This window comes from Hyperolius riggenbachi, chromosome 4, assembly GCF_040937935.1.
Source record: "Hyperolius riggenbachi isolate aHypRig1 chromosome 4, aHypRig1.pri, whole genome shotgun sequence".
In the NCBI taxonomy this organism is placed as follows: domain Eukaryota; kingdom Metazoa; phylum Chordata; class Amphibia; order Anura; family Hyperoliidae; genus Hyperolius; species Hyperolius riggenbachi.
In genome coordinates, this window is record NC_090649.1 from 393,795,010 (window position 1) to 393,817,903 (window position 22,894).

The 22,894-nt window shown below is 44.1% G+C and overlaps 1 protein-coding gene across 5 annotated transcripts in view; it reads right to left on the minus strand.

The window, feature by feature from the left end:
• RIN2 (Ras and Rab interactor 2) overlaps nucleotides 1-22,894 on the minus strand; it is a 227,302-nt gene that overhangs the window by 38,385 nt on the left and 166,023 nt on the right. For all 5 annotated transcript variants that reach the window (XM_068232215.1, XM_068232214.1, XM_068232216.1 and 2 more), the window contains 2 exons: nucleotides 22,381-22,453; nucleotides 6,980-7,071 (listed from right to left, as the gene is read on the minus strand). In XM_068232215.1, the coding sequence (XP_068088316.1) occupies nucleotides 6,980-7,071; nucleotides 22,381-22,453 (165 nt within the window). The remainder of the gene's footprint in view (nucleotides 1-6,979; nucleotides 7,072-22,380; nucleotides 22,454-22,894) is intronic.

The window sequence follows — 22,894 nt, forward strand, 5'->3', positions numbered from 1 at the left end:
ACGCATACAAAAATACGCGTTGCCTCATTCCGCACAAGTAGATATGCAGTCTGCAACAGCGCTAATTGCAGTAGGGAATGCGTCCAATAATACGCATCGCGGCCGGCCGACTGGTGAGTCGTCGAAAACGAAACTAAGTGACAGCGGTGGACCGGAGGATTCCAGAGCGGCTCCGAGGGCACAGGACTGCTGCAGGGGGCTGGTAATAGCCCCAGGTAAGTGAAACTCTTTACCCCCCGTTCAGTTAAGGTTCCCTTTACGTTATCAAGACTCACAAAACAGGTTTCCTAATGTGCTAATAAATTCTTCAGGGTATACGCCTGAAGCAATTCCTCCGAGTAAGATCACCTTTACTATTAAATTTCAGTTTGCAATTAGAATATACATATTTGACCACCTCCTAGTAGCAATGTACCGACCGAACTGTTCGCTAGCGGACAGTTCCCAGTGATCAACGGCAGTTCGCCCACCGGCGAACAGATGGTGATGTTCGATCTGCATCTCCCATACAACATCATTGAGCAAAAAATTACCCCTCACAGTAGTAATTACCCCTCACAGCAGAGGTTGGAGGAGAGTGGAATATATGATACTAGATGCAGTAGGTATGGGAGATAGCAGAGGCTGGAGGAGATGTGAATATGTGACACTAGATGCAGTAGGTAAGGGAGATAACAGAGGATAGAGGAGATGAGAATATATGACACTAGATACAGTAGGTAAGGGAGATAGCAGAGGCTGGAGGAGATTGGAATATATGACACTAGATGCAGTAGGTATGGGAGATAGCAGAGGCTGGATGAGATGAGAATATGTGACACTAGATGCAGTAGGTAAGGGAGATAGAGGATGCAGTAGGTAAGGGAGATAGCAGAGGATGGAGGAGATGAGAATATGTGACACTAGATGCAGTAGGTAAGGGAGATAGCAGAGGCTGGAGGAGATGAGAATATAAGACATTAGATACAGTAGGTAAGGGAGATAGCAGAGGCTGGATGAGATGAGAATATGTGACACTAGATGCAGTAAGTAAGGGAGATAGTAGAGGAAGCAGTAAGTAAGGGAGATAGCAGAGGATGGAGGAGAGTGGAATATATGACACTAGATACAGTAAGTAAGGGAGATAGCAGAGGCTGGAGGAGATGAGAATCTATGACCCTAGATGCAGTAGGTAAGGGAGATAGCAAAGGCTGGAGGAGATGAGAATATGAGACATTAGATACAGTAGGTAAGGGAGATAGAGGCTGGAGGAGATGAGAATATGTGACACTAGATGCAGTAGGTAAGGGAGATAGCAGAGGCTGGAGGAGATGGGAATATGAGACACTAGATACAGTAGGTACGGGAGATAGCAGAGGCTGGAGGAGATGAGAATATGAGACATCAAATGCAGTAGTTAAGGGAGATAGCAGAGGCTGGAGGAGATGGGAATATGAGACACTAGATACAGTAGGTACGGGAGATAGCAGAGGCTGGAGGAGATGAGAATATATGACACTAGATCATGCAGTAGGTAAGGGAGACAGCAGAGGATGCAGTAGGTAAGGGAGATAGCAAAGGCTGGAGGAGATGGGAATATGTGACACTAGATGCAGTAGGTAAGGGAGATAGCAGATGCTGGAGGAGATGAGAATATGAGACATTAGATGCAGTAGGTAAGGGAGATAGCAGAGGATGCAGTAGGTAAGGGAAATAGCAGAGGCTGGAGGAGATGAGAATATGAGACACTAAATGCAGTAGGAAAGGGAGATAGCAGAGGCTGGAGGAAATGAGAATATGTGACACTAGATGCAGTAGGTAAGGGAGATAGCAGAGGATGCAGTAGGTAAGGGAGATAGCAGAGGATGGAGGAGATGAGAATATGTGACACTAGATGCAGTAGGTAAGGGAGATAGCAGAGGCTTGAGGAGATGAGAATATGTGACACTAGATGCAGTAGGTAAGGGAGATAGCAGAGGCTGGAGGAGATGAGAATATGATACACTAGATGCAGTAGGTAAGGGAGATAGCAGAGGCTGGAGGAGATGAGAATATGTGACACTAGATGCAGTAGGTAAGGGAGATAGCAGAGGATGCAGTAGGTAAGGGAGATAGCAGAGGATGCAGTAGGTAAGGGAGATAGCAGAGGCTGGAGGAGATGAGAATATGTGACACTAGATGCAGTAGGTAAGGGAGATAGTAGAGGTGGCAGTAGGTAAGGGAGATAGCAGAGGATGCAGTAGGTAAGGGAGATAGCAGAGGCTGGAGGAGATTAGAATATGTGACACTAGATGCAGTAGGTAAGGGAGATAGCAGAGGATGCAGTAGGTAAGGGAGATAGCAGAGGCTGGAGGAGTTGAGAATATGAGACACCAAATGCAGTAGGTAAGGGAGATTGCAGAGGCTGGAGAAGATGAGAATATGTGACACTAGATCATGCAGTAGGTAAGGGAGACAGCAGAGGATGCAGTAGGTAAGGGAGATAGTAGAGGCTGGAGGAGATGAGAATATGTGACACTAGATGCAGTAGGTAAGGGAGATAGCAGAGGTGGCAGTAGGTAAGGGAGATAGCAGAGGATGCAGTAGGTAAGGGAGATAGCAGAGGCTGGAGGAGATTAGAATATGTGACACTAGATGCAGTAGGTAAGGGAGATAGCAGAGGATGCAGTAGGTAAGGGAGATAGCAGAGGCTGAAGGAGATGAGAATATGAGACACCAAATGCAGTAGGTAAGGGAGATAGCAGAGGCTGGAGGAGATGGGAATATGAGACACTAGATACAGTAGGTACGGGAGATAGCAGAGGCTGGAGGAGATGAGAATATGTGACACTAGATGCAGTAGGTAAGGGAGATAGCAGAGGCTTGAGGAGATGAGAATATGTGACACTAGATGCAGTAGGTAAGGGAGATAGCAGAGGCTGGAAGAGATGAGAATATGAGACACTAGATGCAGTAGGTAAGGGAGATAGCAGAGGCTGGAGGAGATGAGAATATGTGACACTAGATGCAGTAGGTAAGGGAGATAGCAGAGGATGCAGTAGGTAAGGGAGATAGCAGAGGATGCAGTAGGTAAGGGAGATAGCAGAGGCTGGAGGAGATGAGAATATGTGACACTAGATGCAGTAGGTAAGGGAGATAGTAGAGGTGGCAGTAGGTAAGGGAGATAGCAGAGGATGCAGTAGGTAAGGGAGATAGCAGAGGCTGGAGGAGATTAGAATATGTGACACTAGATGCAGTAGGTAAGGGAGATAGCAGAGGATGCAGTAGGTAAGGGAGATAGCAGAGGCTGGAGGAGTTGAGAATATGAGACACCAAATGCAGTAGGTAAGGGAGATAGCAGAGGCTGGAGAAGATGAGAATATGTGACACTAGATCATGCAGTAGGTAAGGGAGACAGCAGAGGATGCAGTAGGTAAGGGAGATAGTAGAGGCTGGAGGAGATGAGAATATGTGACACTAGATGCAGTAGGTAAGGGAGATAGCAGAGGTGGCAGTAGGTAAGGGAGATAGCAGAGGATGCAGTAGGTAAGGGAGATAGCAGAGGCTGGAGGAGATTAGAATATGTGACACTAGATGCAGTAGGTAAGGGAGATAGCAGAGGATGCAGTAGGTAAGGGAGATAGCAGAGGCTGAAGGAGATGAGAATATGAGACACCAAATGCAGTAGGTAAGGGAGATAGCAGAGGCTGGAGGAGATGGGAATATGAGACACTAGATACAGTAGGTACGGGAGATAGCAGAGGCTGGAGGAGATGAGAATATGAGACATCAAATGCAGTAGGTAAGGGAGATAGCAGAGGCTGGAGGAGATGGGAATATGAGACACTAGATACAGTAGGTACGGGAGATAGCAGAGGCTGGAGGAGATGAGAATATATGACACTAGATCATGCAGTAGGTAAGGGAGACAGCAGAGGATGCAGTAGGTAAGGGAGATAGCAGAGGCTGGAGGAGATGAGAATATATGACACTAGATGCAGTAGGTAAGGGAGATAGCAAAGGCTGGAGGAGATGAGATTATGAGACATTAGATACAGTAGGCCAGGGTATAGGTTGAGGTTGGAGGAGATACAAGAATGAAAGGAAGGTGGATGCAACGAAATAACCACTGCACAAAAAGGGAGCCTACAGGACAAAGATCAGTTCAAAAGGGGGCAAAACTTAATTGTTCAATCAGATCTTCAGAAGAGTGTGATAGATAACAAACACACATTTGTCACTTTATGAAGACATTTAAATGCATTATGCACAGAATATAAAGCATGGCTAAAACAAAAATGCTCTGTGCTCACTGATGTACAATGAATGTATGTCTTCTTGAACAGCAAAAAAAGGCGGGTTCTGCAGAAAGAGCATGCAAGGCAAAGAGATGAAAGATCCTCTTTTTTTCTCCCACTCAGTGAAATGCTGCCCAGATCATCAGCTGCTCAGTTTTTTTTCCTCCTCGGAGTGCCTGTAAACACACAGCTGCACGAGCCATGATTGCAAAACTTGGACTTGTGCAGAGTGCGTGCTAAGAAAAATGACATACTCTGTGCTTTTCAAGGCTATAACAATGAGTAACAGGAAACTCTGCTAAGACGTCTAACATATGTCTGCCCTATTTGTCGGAAGGCCCAAGACAGATCAGGCATAGTATGAAAGTCAAGCAAAACTGTTTATGCTAAATGGTCCAAGTAGGCTGACAGGAAGTCTGTTTGCTGTTAGTTTCTAAAGATAGTAAAATTACATTTTGCTTTAAATGATAAATGCAATTATAACCTATGCTACTCAGGGCCACTAGCTGGAATGCACAACCTCCAGACACTTTGGTGTAGGTGGCAGAGACATCTAGAGTGTGAGCCTGACTTCCTCTGTGCAGCAGAGGCAAGTTATAACAATAGATGCTACAACTCTTTCTTCCAGCCACTAGAGGGTGCAGCACAGTAAACCAATACTGGCGCCTCTCCATCAGGATAAAGGTGGCCACACACCATACAATTTTTTAAATATCTGTTCAATGTAAGAATTGCAATCAATTTTTCTGACTGATTGTAACATTTCAAAAAATATGACCAATGTACCACACACGTGTTAAATTTTTCCCCAATTATGATAAAAATGATTGGAAACTCAGAAAAAAATTGCTTGGGTGTGTATATTAATAAATTGACAATCTAACACACACCATACAATCTTTAGAGAAATTGAAGAAAAATATCTGGCATTCCGGATAGATAAAAATCGAAAAAAAAACGGGAAATCCGATCGGATTTTTCAGTCGAATTGAAAAAAAGCTTTCGATTTTTTCGGGAGATCCGATCGTTTTTATCGAATTGCTGTAAAATCGGATCATTTTATTGTATCGTGTGTGGCCACCTTCACAATGATATCTACCAAGCTGCCTTAACCTAGTTTACTGCACACATCCTGCAGTCAATTCACTAGCCTTTCAGCTACTCATCTTGTTGTCTGATATGTCACTGATGATGATGGGAAACTCCTGACATTAAAAGAGCACCTGTAACAACTTATAGCAGAACATCAAAAATTATTCAGGGCAACCTCTTTTACATTAATTATCCTGGTTTAAGCATTAGAAACGCTTCTTATAGCCATATATTGTGGTATATTGGTATGTAACCCCGCCCTCCCAGTGATGTTTAGCCTAGGCTTGATGTCATGCAGCCTACTGCCCAGGGCCTGCTGGGAGATCAACTGACATTCCTGCTTACTACACAGATGAGGGAAAATAACATCCCATAATTATTCTCCTTGCCATCAGTAAAGATGCTGACATCACTGACATACCGCAATAAAGGGCATTTAAGGGAGCCGTCCGTTGCTTTCCTCTCCTCCTTTGCTGACTGAACTACATAAGAGCATGCACCCTATGTCCTTGGCTGGTACTGAAGTCCCGTCCATGCTGCATTTGGTGCCAGTTTCTTTGCTGTTTCCCCAGTGAAATGTGATGTTACTTGTAGGTCATTTTCCCTTACTGTGGTGAGTCGCATCACGGTACTCGCCCCCTCACCCCAGCAGCTAGTCAGAGTGGCACAGTGCAATTTTTAATCTGCAGTGCAGTGCGATTGTTCCAAATCACATCACACCAGTATGAAAGGACCCTGAAAGAAACGTAGACTACTACCTACTACTGACTGGCTGTATTTAGACTCTATTAGAAGAAGCCGTTGTCTTAAACCGATGTTTGAGGCTGGTTTCACACTGGATATTGGTATTAACGATGTGGTGCGCCCGCCGCCAAAAACAGGCCTTCAGGGAAAACCATGTTAGTACACGGTGTTCCCTGTCTGGCATCTGTCCAAACAGGAAGAGACACGCGCTTGCGGTCACTTCCTGTTTAAGTTATGCGGAAATGCACGGAAACGTATTGTAAAAATACATTTCTGTGCATGTACACCGCGAAGTTGCAATGCCAATGTGTTTAAAGAACCCCGCGTTGCAATAGACTGACATGATTTCCGGGCCGACCCAGATTGCTGCAGGAGCCGCGCGGTAACATAGGTATGCGCTAGCGGTACATCGGGCACTTCTGGCAACGTGGGAAGTATCAACTTTCCCATAGACTTTCATTAGGCTGTGGTAGCAGTGCGTCAATTTGCCGCGCCGTGCCAGTGTGAAAGGGCCCTCAAGTTAGAAAACAGATGGGCTGAAGTACCATACATGGAGCTCCAACTCCACATACAATCTAATGCAGTTCTATTACATGTACCTATCAAAGGAGTCTTTACTGTTATGTAATATTTTTCCAGGTATGGCTTTTATCTCTGTAGAAAATTTTCCATTCTGGCTCTCAGATGCCACCAACATGTTAGATTTTACATCTTTCATCTGTTTGCCTTGAAGGACTCAATAAAAATAAATGAGGTAAGCTATAACATGTGTACAGTGAATGTGTGACCCACCTGCCTGAGTGTCCAATGTTGAAAGGCACACAGCTACAAGCCTCAACAAAACACTTTGAAAAGAAGCACATTTAAAAGCTCTGTGATCCACTCACCAATTCCCAGCTGAGAAATCTCTTCCAGCTCAGCCTCTGACTTTGCTGTTGCAATAGCATGGGGCAGCTTCAAGGTGAATGGAAGAACATCCCTGAAAGTAAAAACCACATACCTCACTAAAGCATCATGAAAGCAAAACTAAATACAGCAGTGATATATATATATATAAAGTACTGTAGAACATTTATCAGAAAGAGGTGATATTACTTCCTTGGCCAGGAGTAACCACATCGGTCCAATGTATTACATCTTGGAGGATTTATGGGGATCTCAAGAACATAAAGTGAGGGGAAAAAATGGGAGACAAAGGCTGTTGTAAAAATTCAGAGGAAGTTGTAGCGCCTTCCACATTATGAAAGCTATTCTCTTCCAGTAGTTGGGCTTAAAAGAGAAATTCTAAAACGTAGAGTTAGATATTCATCTTGGGAGGAGATCCTCCATAAGCTTCTCATGTCTTTCTCCAGACACCGGGACCCCCTGGAACTTCACGGCCGCACGCTGTACGTGAATAAGCGCGGCTGTACTGAGCCTGCCCAGTAGCACGGACCCACAGCCAAATAAGACAATCCCGATCAAGTCCATGCTACTGAGCAGGAGCGGTTGACAAAGGGTTCGTCAATGGTTTTTGGGAGGACACGGCACTGCAACAGCGCTAGAGCGAAAAAATTGTAAAATGTAAAATACATACTGTATGTACACATATTTATAAGAACATTTCTCCCAGATTACAATGTACTATATGTTCTATTTCCCCCATGTGGCTGTTTGCTTACAGAAGGTAGTAAAAGTCTGACTGATCTGCCAAGTTTTGAAATAATCCATCTCCACGTGCAGATTTACACTACTTACTGTAAGTCATAGGAACAGGAGAAAATAAATTGATAGTGCATATTATATACAGTACATGCCTTATATGCATATGTACACACATATTTTACACTTTTCCATGATTGTAGTGTCCTTTTATGTTGGGGAGAACAGCATTGAGTTGATTGGGGTTGGTAGGGGCATCAATTGGGGTAACAATGTGGAACTGGGGACAAGAAAGATTGCATCTTATAGAAGATTGAGAAAACAATTGATATCTCTAGCAGGAATCTGCAAAATATGGATTGCACTGCTGCCATTGCTAGCCCAGCACTGCTCATTGCAAAGGAGTGTTGCCATGACTTGTGTACTGCTCACCCCTGCACCACCCCCATGCTCCCACCACACCCAATTAATAAGAAGTCAACCTTTCCAGCTAGAGTTATTCTTTACACTCCTATTGTTACAGGAAATATTTCTAGTCTGAAGAAGCAGCTGGTCTTAAGAGTTGGGACAGGATCACATGCAACCCACTTTAAAAAGCTTTGTCCCCTTTAGTGGGATGAGTTCACAGTTTGAAAGGAAAGTTTATTTGAGGATACCTAGGAAATGCGAGCCAAAAACCCCGCTGTATAGAAGCGCCTGGAAACTCTCCAGAAGTCTATATGAATGAACAGCACGTGAGCTCAGTGTGAGCGGAGTGCTCTGCCAGTCAGGGTATGCTGTTGCTGGGTAAAAATCACATTCTATATTAATAAGAAAGCACCAACTGAACAATATAAAATAAATGTCTCCAGTTACAAGATATAGGCTGGTCTCCAGGTTCAGATAGTTTCACAGTGCTGTGTAGCCATTTTTCAGCAGAGCTTATTGTTATCTGTGTAGAAACCGCTTGATTAACGGATGAGGCCTGTTTTACACCTGGCTGGAGTGCGATGCTCCGCCCCCTCCACCAAAAATAGATTCATATGACCCTGTCCCTGTGGCAGAGTGCAGTGACAGTGTCATATGCATAGCGCCATGCCTCCCGCAAGCCCTTCTCCGCCCCTCACCCAGCGACGTATTTCCTGCTGGACAGGAAGTACGTCACTGGGATTCCCGGCTTCCCATTGTATTTGTGTCACTCACCTAGTGATGTATTCCCTGCTGGACAGGAAGTATTTATGTCATTACCCGCATGCGCACCGCCAACGTATTTAAAGTTTCTGCATCAGCCTTTGACCTACATGTGTTGGGTCGCTACAGAAGTCCAACGGTAATGCGCTGTTTACTTTGCGGCAGGTCAGCGGCGTTTTGGACACTTCAGGCGCAACGTGACGTGGTTTGTGTACTTGGACCCTTAGATTCTCATTGCTGTTGTGTTACTCTGCGTTGAGAAAGGGTAACGCAACACAAAGAAAGTGGCCAAGTGTAAAAGGAGCCTAAAAGGACCTGGTCAACAGCCACTTCCTGCAGAACAGATGTCAGACTACATATCCCAGAATCCCTGCTTAAGGGTCCTTTCATACTTATGTGCAGTGCCATCCATTCTGATGCACCGCACATTTTGTGCAACATGCAAGGTAATGTTTAATTATAAGCGATGCAGAGAGGACCAGGGCATTCAATGGCAGAGAACACAGACAAACACCACGACAACGTGTCGGCCAACACATCCTTCCTCAAGATTTAAGGAAGGGCCTGTTGGCCTGAAAGTTGTGCCAATGTTTGTCTGTGTATTCTGACATTGCATTAATATATTAATCTGCTACAAGCACTACATGGTTGACCACTGGTCCTTTCTGTATCGTGTTGGATTGTTTGGGGAGTGGTCAGGGGCGGCACCAGGGGGGTGCTTTGGGGTGCTCCCCTAGAATTGTCCAAGCACCCCCAAAGCAACCCCTGGCGTGAACTGACTTCAGGCGTCTAAGAGACGCCGAGTCAGTTCACAGCGGCAGCCCGAAGCAGGGATATTTCCTGCTTTACTGAAGGAAGCAATCATCAGGCCTCTCCTCAAAAAACCCTCCCTGGACCCAGATGCAATGACCAGCTACAGACCTGTCTCTAACCTTCCCTTTCTGGGCAAGCTAATTGAAAAAGCTGTTTACCTCCAGCTAGAAGCCAAAATCCTACAAAACAACAGTTATGACCCATTCCAGTCTGGCTTCAGGAAACACCACAGCACTGAAACGGCCCTCATCCAAATATGCAACCACCTGCTCATGGCAAGAGACAGAGGAGAGTGCTCCATCCTCATACTGCTAGACCTTTCTGCAGCCTTTGATACAGTTGACCATGACATCTTGATAAACAGGCTACAGGAATACTGCGGCATTGATGGCATAGTTCTTCAGTGGTTCCAATCCTTCTTGAGTGGCAGAACCCACAAAGTGTCTATGGGGCCCTTCCTGTCCACCCCTGTATCACTTAGGTATGGGGTGCCCCAGGGCTCAATCCTCTCTCCCCTGCTTTTCACGATTTACATGTTACCGCTGGGAAAACTAATCCAAAAACATGGCCTGACATACCACTGCTATGCAGACGACACTCAACTATATCTTTCCTTCAAGCCTGGTGTGACAGACCCAACTCTAACTATAAACGCCTGCTTACGTGAACTACAGCAATGGATGAATGACAACTGGCTGAAACTAAATGCAGACAAAACTGAAGTCCTTCTGATAGGAGGGCAGAGCATGATAACAAAACAACTTAACTTGCAGTCTTCACCACTGGGAATAGGAGGCACGGATCTGCGCAGCTCTGATCATGTGCGTAGCCTGGGAGTTCTAATTGATTGGGATTTAAACTTCAGAACTCAAATCTCTGCTGTGGTGAAATCATCCTATTTTCACCTGAAGAACATTGCAAAAATCAAGCACCTCATACCCCCAGAAGATCTGCCAACCTTAGTCCACGCCTTCATCACATCCCGACTGGACTACTGCAATGCTCTCTACACTGGCCTTCCAAAAAAGGTCTTGTACCGACTACAGCTGATACAGAATACTGCTGCCAGACTGCTAACCAACCAACCCCGTCACTGCCACATAATGCCAGTCCTGCACTCCCTTCACTGGCTACCTATAGAATGGAGGGTCCTATTCAAGATCGGCCTACTGACATTTAAATCCCTGAATAATCTAGGCCCTGGATACATGAAAGATATGTTACAGCTGCGTAGCAATCCCCGCATTCTCAGATCAACAGGTTCTAATAATCTAGTCATACCCAGAGTACACCTGGAAACTTTTGGTCCCAGAGCCTTCTGTCATGCTGCCCCTACGTTTTGGAACTCCTTACCTCAACAGATCAGGACAGCTCCATCCCTGGACGTGTTTAAATCCAGACTGAAAACCCACCTGTTCAGTTTGGCATTTGCAGAAATATAACTTTTGTTGTGTGAATACTTCATCCTACTAATTACTGAATCTGAGAGAGCCTAAGCGCTTTGAGTCCTATGGGAGAAAAGCGCTATAGAAATGTTATTGTATTGTATTGTATTGTATTACGGTAAGATGGCTTCCGAAAGACCTGCTCTGCAGACTTCGAGTCTGCAGTGCAGGGCTTCGGGCGGCCATTTTCCTGTAGCCCTGCTCTCAACATGCAGGCAGGAAGTCACGTGACATCAGGAAGGAAGAGGATCGTGGGAGCTGCGCGCCACAAGGAGGTCGGGACAGGAGGAGGTCGGGACAGGAGGTCTTCTGACTGTAGGTGAGTAAATGGGTTTTTCTTTTTCAACAGGTGCTGCTGCTGATTGTGGTCAGAACTGCTGAGGATTGTGCATATTGTGGTCAGATCTGCTGAGGATTGCGCATAGTGGGGTCATATCTGCTAACGATTGTGCATATTGGGGTCATATCTGCTAACGATTGTGCATATTGGGGTCATATCTGCTAACGATTGTGCATATTGGGGTCAGATCTGCTAAAGATTGTGCATATTGGGGTCAGATCTGCTAACGATTGTGCATATTGGGGTCAGATCTGCTAACGATTGTGCATATTGGGGTCAGATCTGCTAACGATTGTGCATATTGGGGTCAGATCTGCTAATGATTTTGCATATTGGGGTCAGATCTGCTAACGATTTTGCATATTGGGGTCAGATCTGCTAACGATTGTGCATATTGGGGTCAGATCTGCTAACGATTGTGCATATTGGGGTAAGATCTGCTAACGATTGTGAATATTGGGGTCAGATCTGCTAACGATTGTGCATATTGGGGTCAGATCTGCCAAATTATTGAACGTGTTTTTTGTTCAAATCTGCTCACATTACGTGTATTTTCTTGAGAAAACCTGCACAATTATGTAAATTTTCTCGGGAAAGGGTCACCAAAACTTGGGCCCTCTGTCTTTGCGTTCCACTTTTAAAGGGAACTCGAGGTGAGAATAATATTGAGGCTGCCATATTTATCTCCTTTTAAGCAATACCAGTTGCCTGGCTGCCGTGCTGGTCCTCTGCCTCTTATTCTTTCAACCATAGACGCTGAACAAGCATGCAGCAGGTCAGGGGTTTCTGACAATATTGTCAGAACTGACAAGATTAGCTGCATGCTTGTTTCTGGTGTAATTCAGTTCACTACTGCAGCCAAATAGATCAGCAGGGCTGCCAGGCAACTAGAATTGTTTAAAAGGAAATAAATATGGCAGCCTCCATATCACGCTCACCCCGGGTTCACTTTAAATTACAGTTAGCCCCGCCCTCATCCGGTCATGACCACGCCCAATTTTTTGCCGCAGGTTGTAGCCACACCCATGTTTTGCTTTGGCGCACGAAGCGCGCCGCAGGTCATCAACTACCCCGGAAATTGGTTCAGCACCTGCATAGCACCCCCTAAAAAAATTTCCTGGAGCCGCCACTGGGAGTGGTGGTCTCCCTGGGTCTGGTGGCTCCCAGCTAAATAAGAGACAGCCTGCAGGGCACGTTGCTATATACTGTATATTCATTCTAAAGTCCAATCTGCTAAGAATATTTGCACTGTCCTCAGGTGTAGCTATTTGACCGGCAACTAATAGTAGTAGTTCCAAGGATAAGCAAATTGCATGCACAACTCTGATCCGTGTTTGCCTAGTAGGCATGTGCTTTTTCTATCTAAGAACTACTCAGCATGCCAAATAGCTACACCGGAGGACAGTGCTAGAACTCTGGCCGGAGCAGAGGAACGGGAAGGCTTTATGGTACCCAGAGCTTTTCCTCTGCTAAGGAAAGTATCAAACATGAAGTGAATTTCTGCACATTAACTTTGCTTTAAAGGACAACTGAACTGAGAGGGATATGGAGGCTGCCATATAGATTTCCTTGTACAAGTTACCAGGCTGTCCTGCTGATCCTCTGCCTCCAATACTTTTAGCCATAGACCCGGAACAAATGTGCAGATCAGGTGTTTCTGATATTATTGTCAGATCTGACAAGATTAGCTACATGCTTGTTTCTGGTGTTATTCAGACACTAATGCAGCCAAATAGATCAGTGGGACTACCAGGCTACTAGTATTGTTAAAAGTAAATATGGCAACCTACACATTCTTCTCACTTCTGTTGTCCTAGAATTATGCAACACACAGGCGCAAAGGAAAAATGTAATGGTCCTCTGCTGTTATGAAGTGATGAATTATGGGTATTCTATTTCAGACTGGGGAAGTAAACACATGTAAATAGGCTTCTCTGGGTTCCTGTACCCTGCACTGCTCTTTGCACTGCTTTACTTAAAGAAAACCTGTACTGAAAATAAAAGTCAAAATAAGCATACACAAGTCATACTTACCTTCCATGTAGTCTACTCCTCAGTGTCTTTCTCCTGTCCCGCGTCCTATTTGTTCACTATGATCAAGGGAATTTTCCGTCCTCCATTTTGAAAATAGCCATTACCCCATAACAGCTTTCTGGTCAGCACACAGTTAAACTGTAACATCGCCCACTTGAGCCATAGGGAAACATGAACATTACCTGGTACATCAGTTATCCTCTCAGCTATAACTGACAGCAACTGATATTTTACTGACAGCAACTGATATATTTCAGATCTGACAAAATATTGTCAGAACTGGATGGGATTATTGTCAGAAGAAAATGGTGAGCTTCTGAGAGGAACTGATGGCAAGGTAACTATGCAATGTTCATTTGAAGTTACCTCATGTGTTTAGTTTAAATATTTTTACTGAGTACAGGTTCTCTTTAAGGCTGAAAATTATAGCAAATGTTGATAAGCTCGCAAGGGCAGGGCTCTCTCCCCCTTTTGTGTCTTGGAAATCATTATACATTTTATTCATCCTGTTACTTTTATCACTGTCATTACCAATTCTTTATCTTATATTCTGTATTTTGTATTGTTTTTGTATTTTAAACGCAAAAATTGGACAAGCACCATCATACCTGAACAATAATACTAGGCTAACAAAGGGTAATGATAAATAAGACCACAATGGCTATCATTCATAAACTTGCTGGCGGTAAGGAGAACCCGTGCGGGAGAATACCGCCGTCGGTAGTTTAGCCTTCTGGATGGTCATTCATAAACATTGTGCCTGGTGCGGTAGCAGTGCGGAGGTTTTCTGGAGAATGGTGTCGGTAGGCGGGCGGTAGGCATGCGGAAACAGAAAAGCTGCCCGATTCCCTCCATGCGGTGTTCTCTCTGTTGCTGTGTGGGAGGTCCGTCCCATTCACTTACAAGGACTCTGCAAGTTTCCTGCTACATCCAGGGGATCGGTAATCCCCGTCCGCATACCGCTATGCGGAAATGTTTATGAATGAACATTTTGATACTTTTTCTGGATACATGCGTATCAACACCGCACAAGGTGGTACGTTGTCACTCTGCACGGGAATGTCAGCTCCGCATACGGAAAGAGGCTTTATGAATACACAACTTGCTCAGTGCTCGGTAAAGTCAGCGGTATTATGCATTTCCGCATGCGGGAATGCTTTATGAATGATAGCCATTGTGTGCAGAAAGGCCAAATGACTAACCTATGCTCAAAATGAAGAAAAAGATATGGCCCTGCAAAAAACCGCACCACAATATGTACGGAAAAGAACAAAATAGCCTTTATTGATCCATAACAATATTTAAAACCATAAAATGATACATCATGGCACAATACAATAATGAAATGCAGTTGTAATACAAAATACTTTCCTCAAATCCCACTGTAGAAAGAGTAAAAGCATATAATATGCATATGAATCGTGCTAAACCACAACCGGCAAGTAGGAATAAAGTGTAGTAGAGGGTGAATGATGGCAGCCAAGGAAAGAAAATCAACTGTGTACACCAAGACACCCTGCAGAGTAAAGCAGGGTGAACGAGATATCAAAAAATGGCAGAATGACAAGGGTCTGTGGCTGGACCAGCTGAAAAGTGCGTGCTGATAGAGCCGATGGCCCGGGCTGTGAAAACCCAAAAGGTGTGGTGAATGAGAAGCCAGCAGCGTGCGTGGTATGAGAAGCTTACCGGGTGGAGAGGGACAAGAGGACGTGTGTGCCAGAAGCCGTCGCGATTCGCCGCATCAAGCAGCTTCTTCCGGGCATTTGTTTTTGTATTTTGTCACCAATTATGTGTCTTGTATATTGGTGTACACCATTATCTGTATTATTATGTACCCCATGTTGGTTTCTTACTTTGTACAGGGCCACGGGATATGTTAGCGCTCTATAAATCAATAATAATAATTAACCAATGTAGTCTAAAGAAGTAAAACATTTTCCAAATTCAGACTGGCATATTAACAACAGTTTCCTGCGAGGTGACAGGATGTTTTTTTTACAAGTTCATGGAGTATGAAGTGCGATTCATTGTTCCTAGGCCTTCTACAAATCATGACTTAACTTCTGTTTTCTTCTTAAATCCGGGTTAGGGAAAAGTCCCTTGGGAAGTGGAAAATAAGATCACGCTGCAGCCAGCGGTGGCACAAAGCTGTCATTAGCCAGCTCTGTCCGCAGAGCACTCAGGAGCATCGGGTGCAGATGACCCCGCGTCGCCTCCTTTCATAGGAGCCGATATTATTACATCTTTCCTTGGTCTGCGGCCCAGACTAACATTATCCTCACTGACCCAGTAACATCAGATTCCTTTACAAGAGTTCCTTAAACATACACACAGCTATCATAATGCTCCCCCTCTGCAGCTGAAACCGCAGATTTTTCTCATCATAATAAAAGCAACAACAGCCTTTAAACACAGCATTTAAATGCAGGACATTGTAATGTTCAGATTACACTGATAATGCATAGAGTACTGCAATTAAAAACAAACCTCTCACTAAAAGGAATTACAAGCCCTTTAGCCGCCATGAATAAAACACATTACGGGGAAATGTAAATTGAAATTGAATGGAGCTGTAGCCTAATTTTTTCATCCTTTTCCGTGGGGCACCCTCACACTCCCAACCTTCGATACTCAAGGGTGCCGATATTTAGTGGGCGCCCATTTTTGTTGTGGGGGTTTAGAGTGTGTAGGTGTGGTGAGAGCGGCCATAGGGAGGATTAAGGTGAGCTGCCCACTGCGGGGTTAGGCACCATAGTGGGGGGGGGGGGGGGGTATTAGTTGCCCACTGGGAGGGGGGGGGATTATTAGTTACCCACCAGGGGAAGGTTCTGTGTGAGAGTAGGGAGAGGTTAGGTCATAGTAAAATATCGGCAAATAATACAGATATTTCATTATATCAATTACGTAAGCAGTAGAATATCTGTAAATTTACTTATATTATACTACCGTTACTTTCTGTATCCTTAAGCAATTCTTTTTCCAGTTAATTAGTAGCAGGGCTGCCATCAGAAATTTTGGGGCCCCTCACACATCATCAGGGCTGGGCCCCCCTCTCTGGGCCCACCCACTGGTTGCTGTACCCGCCCACTAGCAACCACACACATGGCTCCGACACTGAAGAAAGCGGCATGCACAGTGTGATGCTGCAAAAAGTGGGCGTGACCATGGCATGTTGTAAGTGGAGCCAAATACTAGCAAAATACAGATAGTCCCCAGTTAACAAGCCAAGTATAGGTGGTGCTTAGCGGGCTCGCTCATCTGCTCCCCACGTTCAAGCACTGATGTCACTCTTCTCTCAGTGCTGAAACGCTTTGTGCTGCTTAGTGAGCCACAGGCTCACAGCCAGCAGATGCGGCCCTTCCATCGCTTTTGGGGGGCCCGGGGCCCCCAGAATCCCTGGGCCCCTCACTGCAGTGTCAGTTGTCCCCCCCTGATGGCTGCCCTGATTAGTGGGTGGCGTTTTCATGGAGCAGGCAGGGTGGGTAGAACAACGTCTTCAGCTTGGTCAGCCAAGAAGATCTGCCAGGCTGATTGTCCACTGGGAGTGCTGTATAAATGATAAGATTCTTCTCAGAGGTGATCCTGACCGGCCACCTCGGCCAAGAACCACCTGGCATGTGTACAAAGCTTCAGTTTAAGAGGGTGCCCCTCATGACTTAACCCATGGCTTAGCTTTTTTTGGCCTTTATTCAATTAACTTTTCTCCTGAGGTTTCCCACCTTATAAATAAAAAACTTTTGAAACCCCCAGCAAGTAAGAAATAAGATTTATACTACTTTTTACCTATTTTTCCAGGTGTTAGATGCTGAATGTTGAAAAGTTATTTTGTAGGATAACAAGAAAAAAAATCTCCTGTGAGAAAACGCAGGAGAATTATAAATGGAATAAAACGCAGGAGAAATATTAATTGAAATTGGACCCTTGTCTGTTATCTCATTAATTATCATCTCCTTATACTGGAGGTAAAACGTAAGTAAGGTGAGATGATTCCTGAGATTTCTGAACCAACCTCTTTGATTCATAAAATGTGCTGGCCTGTTTTAAAACATGTGGATAGATTAGCTGGATTCTACCACAAAACTGGGAATAAGGTGTGGTAGGGACATTAGATTGCTGGAGACATTAAGGCAAAAACTGTTTTTTTTTTTTTTGTTTGTTTGTTTTTTTGTCCATTACTACAGATAACAGAAACTGGTATAATGAATCCTATGTTAATCTCTTCTGGACCGGAATGCTGTGACCGTTTTAAGACCAGAGCTATCTGTGCCCTTTTAGGTGCAGTGATTGCTGTCATTGGCTCAACATACAGAAGCTGTGCTGTCAGCGTGACAGCAGAGCGAGCAGGTACAGCGGCACAAACAGTAGCGGGAACGGGGAGAGCGAGCGGGGCAGATGATTGATATCGATGCCCTGGCAGAGATAGCAGCTCCCAAACGGGGTGTAGATTTCAATTACCAAGGTCCGGAAGTGGTTAATCAATAGGATCCATTTACACGAGCACCTTGTAATGGATCCATTGCATACGATATGGCCGGAAAACGCAAACCTGCGCGATTTTTCTGGATAAACAGATGCATTTCCTATAGAAACCTATGGTGGAAACGCATTCCCTTCTGACTCCACGAGGACATCAAAGGAGCACCAGAGCAGATCGTGCACAGTCCTCTCCACCTGGCAATTTGCAATACCACCCCCAGTGTGGCCCGAGCCTAAAGGGGCCCATCATAGACTGGTCGATTTCAGCCATCGATCGATCAGAAATCGATTCTTTCAAATCTATCGATTTGTGGACGATTTTGATGGATTTTATCTATCTGACTGGATGGAAGATATAGGTCGATCTGCTGCTAGTAGCAGATCCATGGCCTATAGAGTTGCGTTGGATCTAATGAAGCAATAATGCATTTAGATACTGTAGGTTTCCAATAGATTTCATTCTGAAATCTATTTGAAATCTATTCCTAGTGTGTGGCACACATCAGATAGGTTCCTGTCAGATTCCACTTGACAGAAATCTATCTGATGGTCGAATCTGCTGCAAATCTATAAGTGTATGTTCACCTTTAGTGATATGAGTTGTTCAACTTTCTCTGTAAATCACTGTGGAAAAGGTGTCAGTATATAATAATACTACCGGCATCGCAAAGACCTATAAAAAGGACATTTAATGGAAAATTAACACAGACTATAATGGGAAAACCTTATAACACTTAACCCAGTAATACATTTTGGACGAGACCCCTCTTCCTAATGCTCCATTAGCTTGTGTTCCTTCCATAAGTACACAGCACATGGTGAGAGTGATGCTAATGGGGACGGTCCCTGCTTTTACACAATGTTCCCCAGAAGAATGTGTTTATATTTTACTACCTTTTATGTCTGCTAAACATCTGTTTATGATTTCTTCCTGTTTCCTATGTTGTCTGTGATAAAGTGGACGTGTCACCTATGGGGCTAGTAAATGGCTTACAAGCCCTGATTTACTGTTGTTGGAGAATAGAGTTGCTGGTGGGTAGCAAAACTCTTGGAGAAGCATGTGATCAGTTTGATCAGTTGAAAGATTTTTAAGGCACTGATTTCCTGTGACCACTTCCTGCACAGGAAACAGAAGAAACACATGATGGTGACTAGCCATTCAGAGCCTTTCAAATCCACCACATGATAAAACGGATCCCCATGAGTTCTACTACACACGAGGACCTGAAGATGGGTGGTGAACCTTTGTGATTTAGCAAACCTGAATTGGATTTATTTAAAGGCTCTCGGCTGTTAGGTTGTAAAGGCTTGCGCCCTTTGCCTGGTGCATACATGAAAACAGTAATCATTGTGAGAGGATAAATACCAGTCTTGAAATACAACATCATGCACACACCTGTCAAACTAAATTACAGGAACCGGAGGCATGGCTGAGTCAGTTACTGAGGCCATCTGACAAGCTGCCACACACTGTCACCAATATTTCCCTTCTTTTGGGATCCATTTATAAATAATGTGATTGCTTTTGATAAAAGACCCTTTCTTACTTTGCACCAACTTTCTAGGTCTTTCAGAGTTAACCCAACTAGCAGAATTATGCAGGAATGGGAATACAAAGTATGTATGTGTGTGTGTGGTTGTGCTGGTGGGGGGCAGCCTCAGCCGAAAGGAACAGAATGTCAGCTTCTATATGACCTCTCACAAGACATCAGCCCCAGGTGCACAGAAATCTCACGTTAAGCAAGCATGTAAAGAGAAATGTATACTGTAAGTCCATGTCCAGGTCCGAAAACCTCTGCCTCTTTTTTGTAACCTAGCCAGGAGGATAGATCAGTGTAACCAATCAGTACTAACAACATCCCTGTGTCTCAATGGTAACCGAATTAATAAGATCATACCCCTGTCTCGGCTCACAAGGCTGGGTGGCTCTACTATAAAGTTAGCCATACATGGATCCATAACACAATGAATATAGCAAGCAATAAATCCCTCCTTGATGGAAAAGTGACCAGTCAGTGACTGATTCGCTATCACAATGTCCAGATCTTGATTATTCTTCAGCAGATAGAATCATACAAACCCTCAAAATGTTACTGTTTGGTGCAGTACAGCACAGTGCAGCCACCACTCCCACATCATGTAGTTCTTACAGCATGCCCAGTCACCAAGTGATAACCTGTCTAAACATGTGGTCAATTATAGCTCTTGGAAGCAACAGATTAAATTAAAGTGATCAAATCATCTGTAAACACTCATGTATAACATTTATGACCAACTTAAGTAAAACGTCTTCAAGGGGTAAGTCATTGCCACTTTCCCTCCAACAAACCTCTGCAAGTAAATATAACAAATTGGAGAAAAATGATAAAAAAAATTTGACAAAGGGGCATATGCAATCCACTTTTTCACCTGAGTTTTCTCCTAGGTGATATTTTTAAACTTGTCAATAAAATGTCGTAAACCACCAGCAAGCAAGAAAATACTCAAAATAATTTTGATAGTACTTTTTAACCTACTTTTTTGTACTTTTTTACATGAAAAGTGCTGGAAAGTTATATTAACCACTTAACATCTCAGTCGTTTTCAGCTTATGCATCCGAGCAATGTTCACCTCCCATTCATTAGCCTATAACTTTATCACTACTTATCACAATGAACTGATCTATATCTTGTTTTTTCCGCCACCAATTCGGCTTTCTTTGGGGGGTACATTTTGCTAAGAGCCACTTTACTGTAAATGCATTTTAACAGGAAGAATAAGAAAAAAAATGAAAAAATTCATTATTTGTCAGTTTTCGGCCATTATAGTTTTAAAATAATACATGCCTCCATAATTAAAACCCACGTATTGTTATTGCCCATTTGTCACGGTTATTTCACCATTTAAATTATGTCCCTATCACAATGTATCGCGACAATATTTTATTTGGAAATAAAAGAGCATTTTTTCCGTTTTGCATCCATCACTATTTACAAGCTTATAAAAAAAAAATAGAGAGAAATATTTCATCTTTACATAGATATTTAAAAAGTTTAGACCCTTAGGTAAATATTTATGTTTTTTTTTTTTTATAGTAATGTTTTTTTTTGTTTTTTTTTATTAAACATTTTATGTGGGCATTTTTGGGAGGGTGGGATATAAAAGTGTTTAATTTGGGGAAATATTGGTGTATTGTAATGTTTTTGAGGATTTTCTTGTAGTTTTACTTTTTGGCCACAAGATGGCAATCTCGATTTTTTTTACATGACGTCACTCTAAGCGTACAATGTACGCTTAGAGAGACACAGCTTCAGAAAGAGCGAAGCTTCCGAGAGAAGCTGTCGCTTTTTCAGCGGGGGAGAGGAATCAATGATCGGGCTCCATAGCCCGATAAATTGATTCCGTGGCTACCGTCTCCGCGGCCGGGAGTGCGCGTGCACGCGCGCGATCGGCCGCGGGAGCGCGCCTGTCCTCCTTGACGTTTTTATACGTCAAGGAGGACAAAGTGGTTAAATTGAAGATGAAAACTCAGGTGAAAAAGTGAATTGCATATGGCCCAAAGTCTCTAAGATGCCAGAGCACTTGGATGTCTTATGCTTGGTATAAACCATGCAATTTCCAGTCAGATAGTTTCAAATTGATTATTTCAGACAGGTTCGAAATGATTTCTGATCGTTTTTTTCTGATCAATTTTGTACAGAAGTGGTTGGAAAAATTATTGGATATCAGATCGGACCTGTTGGAAATTATTGATTCGATCCGTTGATCTGAGGAGAAATTGCATAGTGTGTAACAGCCATTAGATGCAAGGGAGCAGAGCGAGGGCCTACAATAGGGTGATCTAGCCTGTGGAATCTCCATCCTCTATAATAAAACCCCTGTGTCTATGCCTCCTGTCTCTGTGTAGCGTTGTCTGTGCTTTTGGCCACTGCGCATGTGCGCAGCACGGACCCAGAGACAGGAGGCCGGGGACGGGGCCAGGGAGTCGAGCGGGCGACGTGTGAGCAGGCGGCCGGATGTGCGGCGGGTGAGTGTGCGGCGGTCGCGTGCGTTGGTGGGTGAGCGTGCGGCGCCGGGTGAGCGAGCGCACACGCACCCGGTGGTGGGCGGACACGTGCGCGGCGGGTGGTGGGCGCGCCCAGGAACACAGACCTAGAGCCCGTTTTTATACGGGCTTAGGTCTACTAGTGAGATATAAGAAGCCAATGGATGTCTCAGGACACAAGACTCCACCTATGACTGAACAATTGCTTTTTTCAGTGGTCTGTCTGGTTGATTGTATCGTAATGGTATCAGAGCCATTTCAACACATTGACAAAGTCTTTGTTTTCATTGGCAAAAACTGTGGACTGAGTTATTCCATCGTCACCACTGTATCACACTTCTTACCTGCTGATGCAGTAGAACGCAACCAGTCTGAATAGATCTGCAAAGCTGATTCCAGATCCCTCCAAGGAAAAAGCTGGTGAGACAGAAGATAACGGATGCCATGTAAGACCACAGAAGCAGTGAGGTTAAATTTCATTGTGGTATTTTTCTGCTAAGAGTAAGCAGTAATGTTTTGCAACTATCAAACAAAGCAGTGTTCTTCTAATTGAAAACAACTGTGCCGGGAGTATTTCTAAGCCAAGACAGCAATTCAGCTAAATATACAGAGAATGGATGCTGTCTCCTTTTCCTCATTCCAGGAACATGCTCTCATTCGCAAAAAATGGGTCAAAACAGATCTGGATTGCACAATGCTGGGTAAACAAAACAAAACGCCTCACATGATCTGATCTGCTCATTTAGGGCTTTTCCTAGAATCCTACTATTTGTTGTATTTTTGCCTGACGGGTTTAGGATTAGTATGATTTGGCCCACAACACACAGGGGTGATTTACTACAAGACATATGTTATACA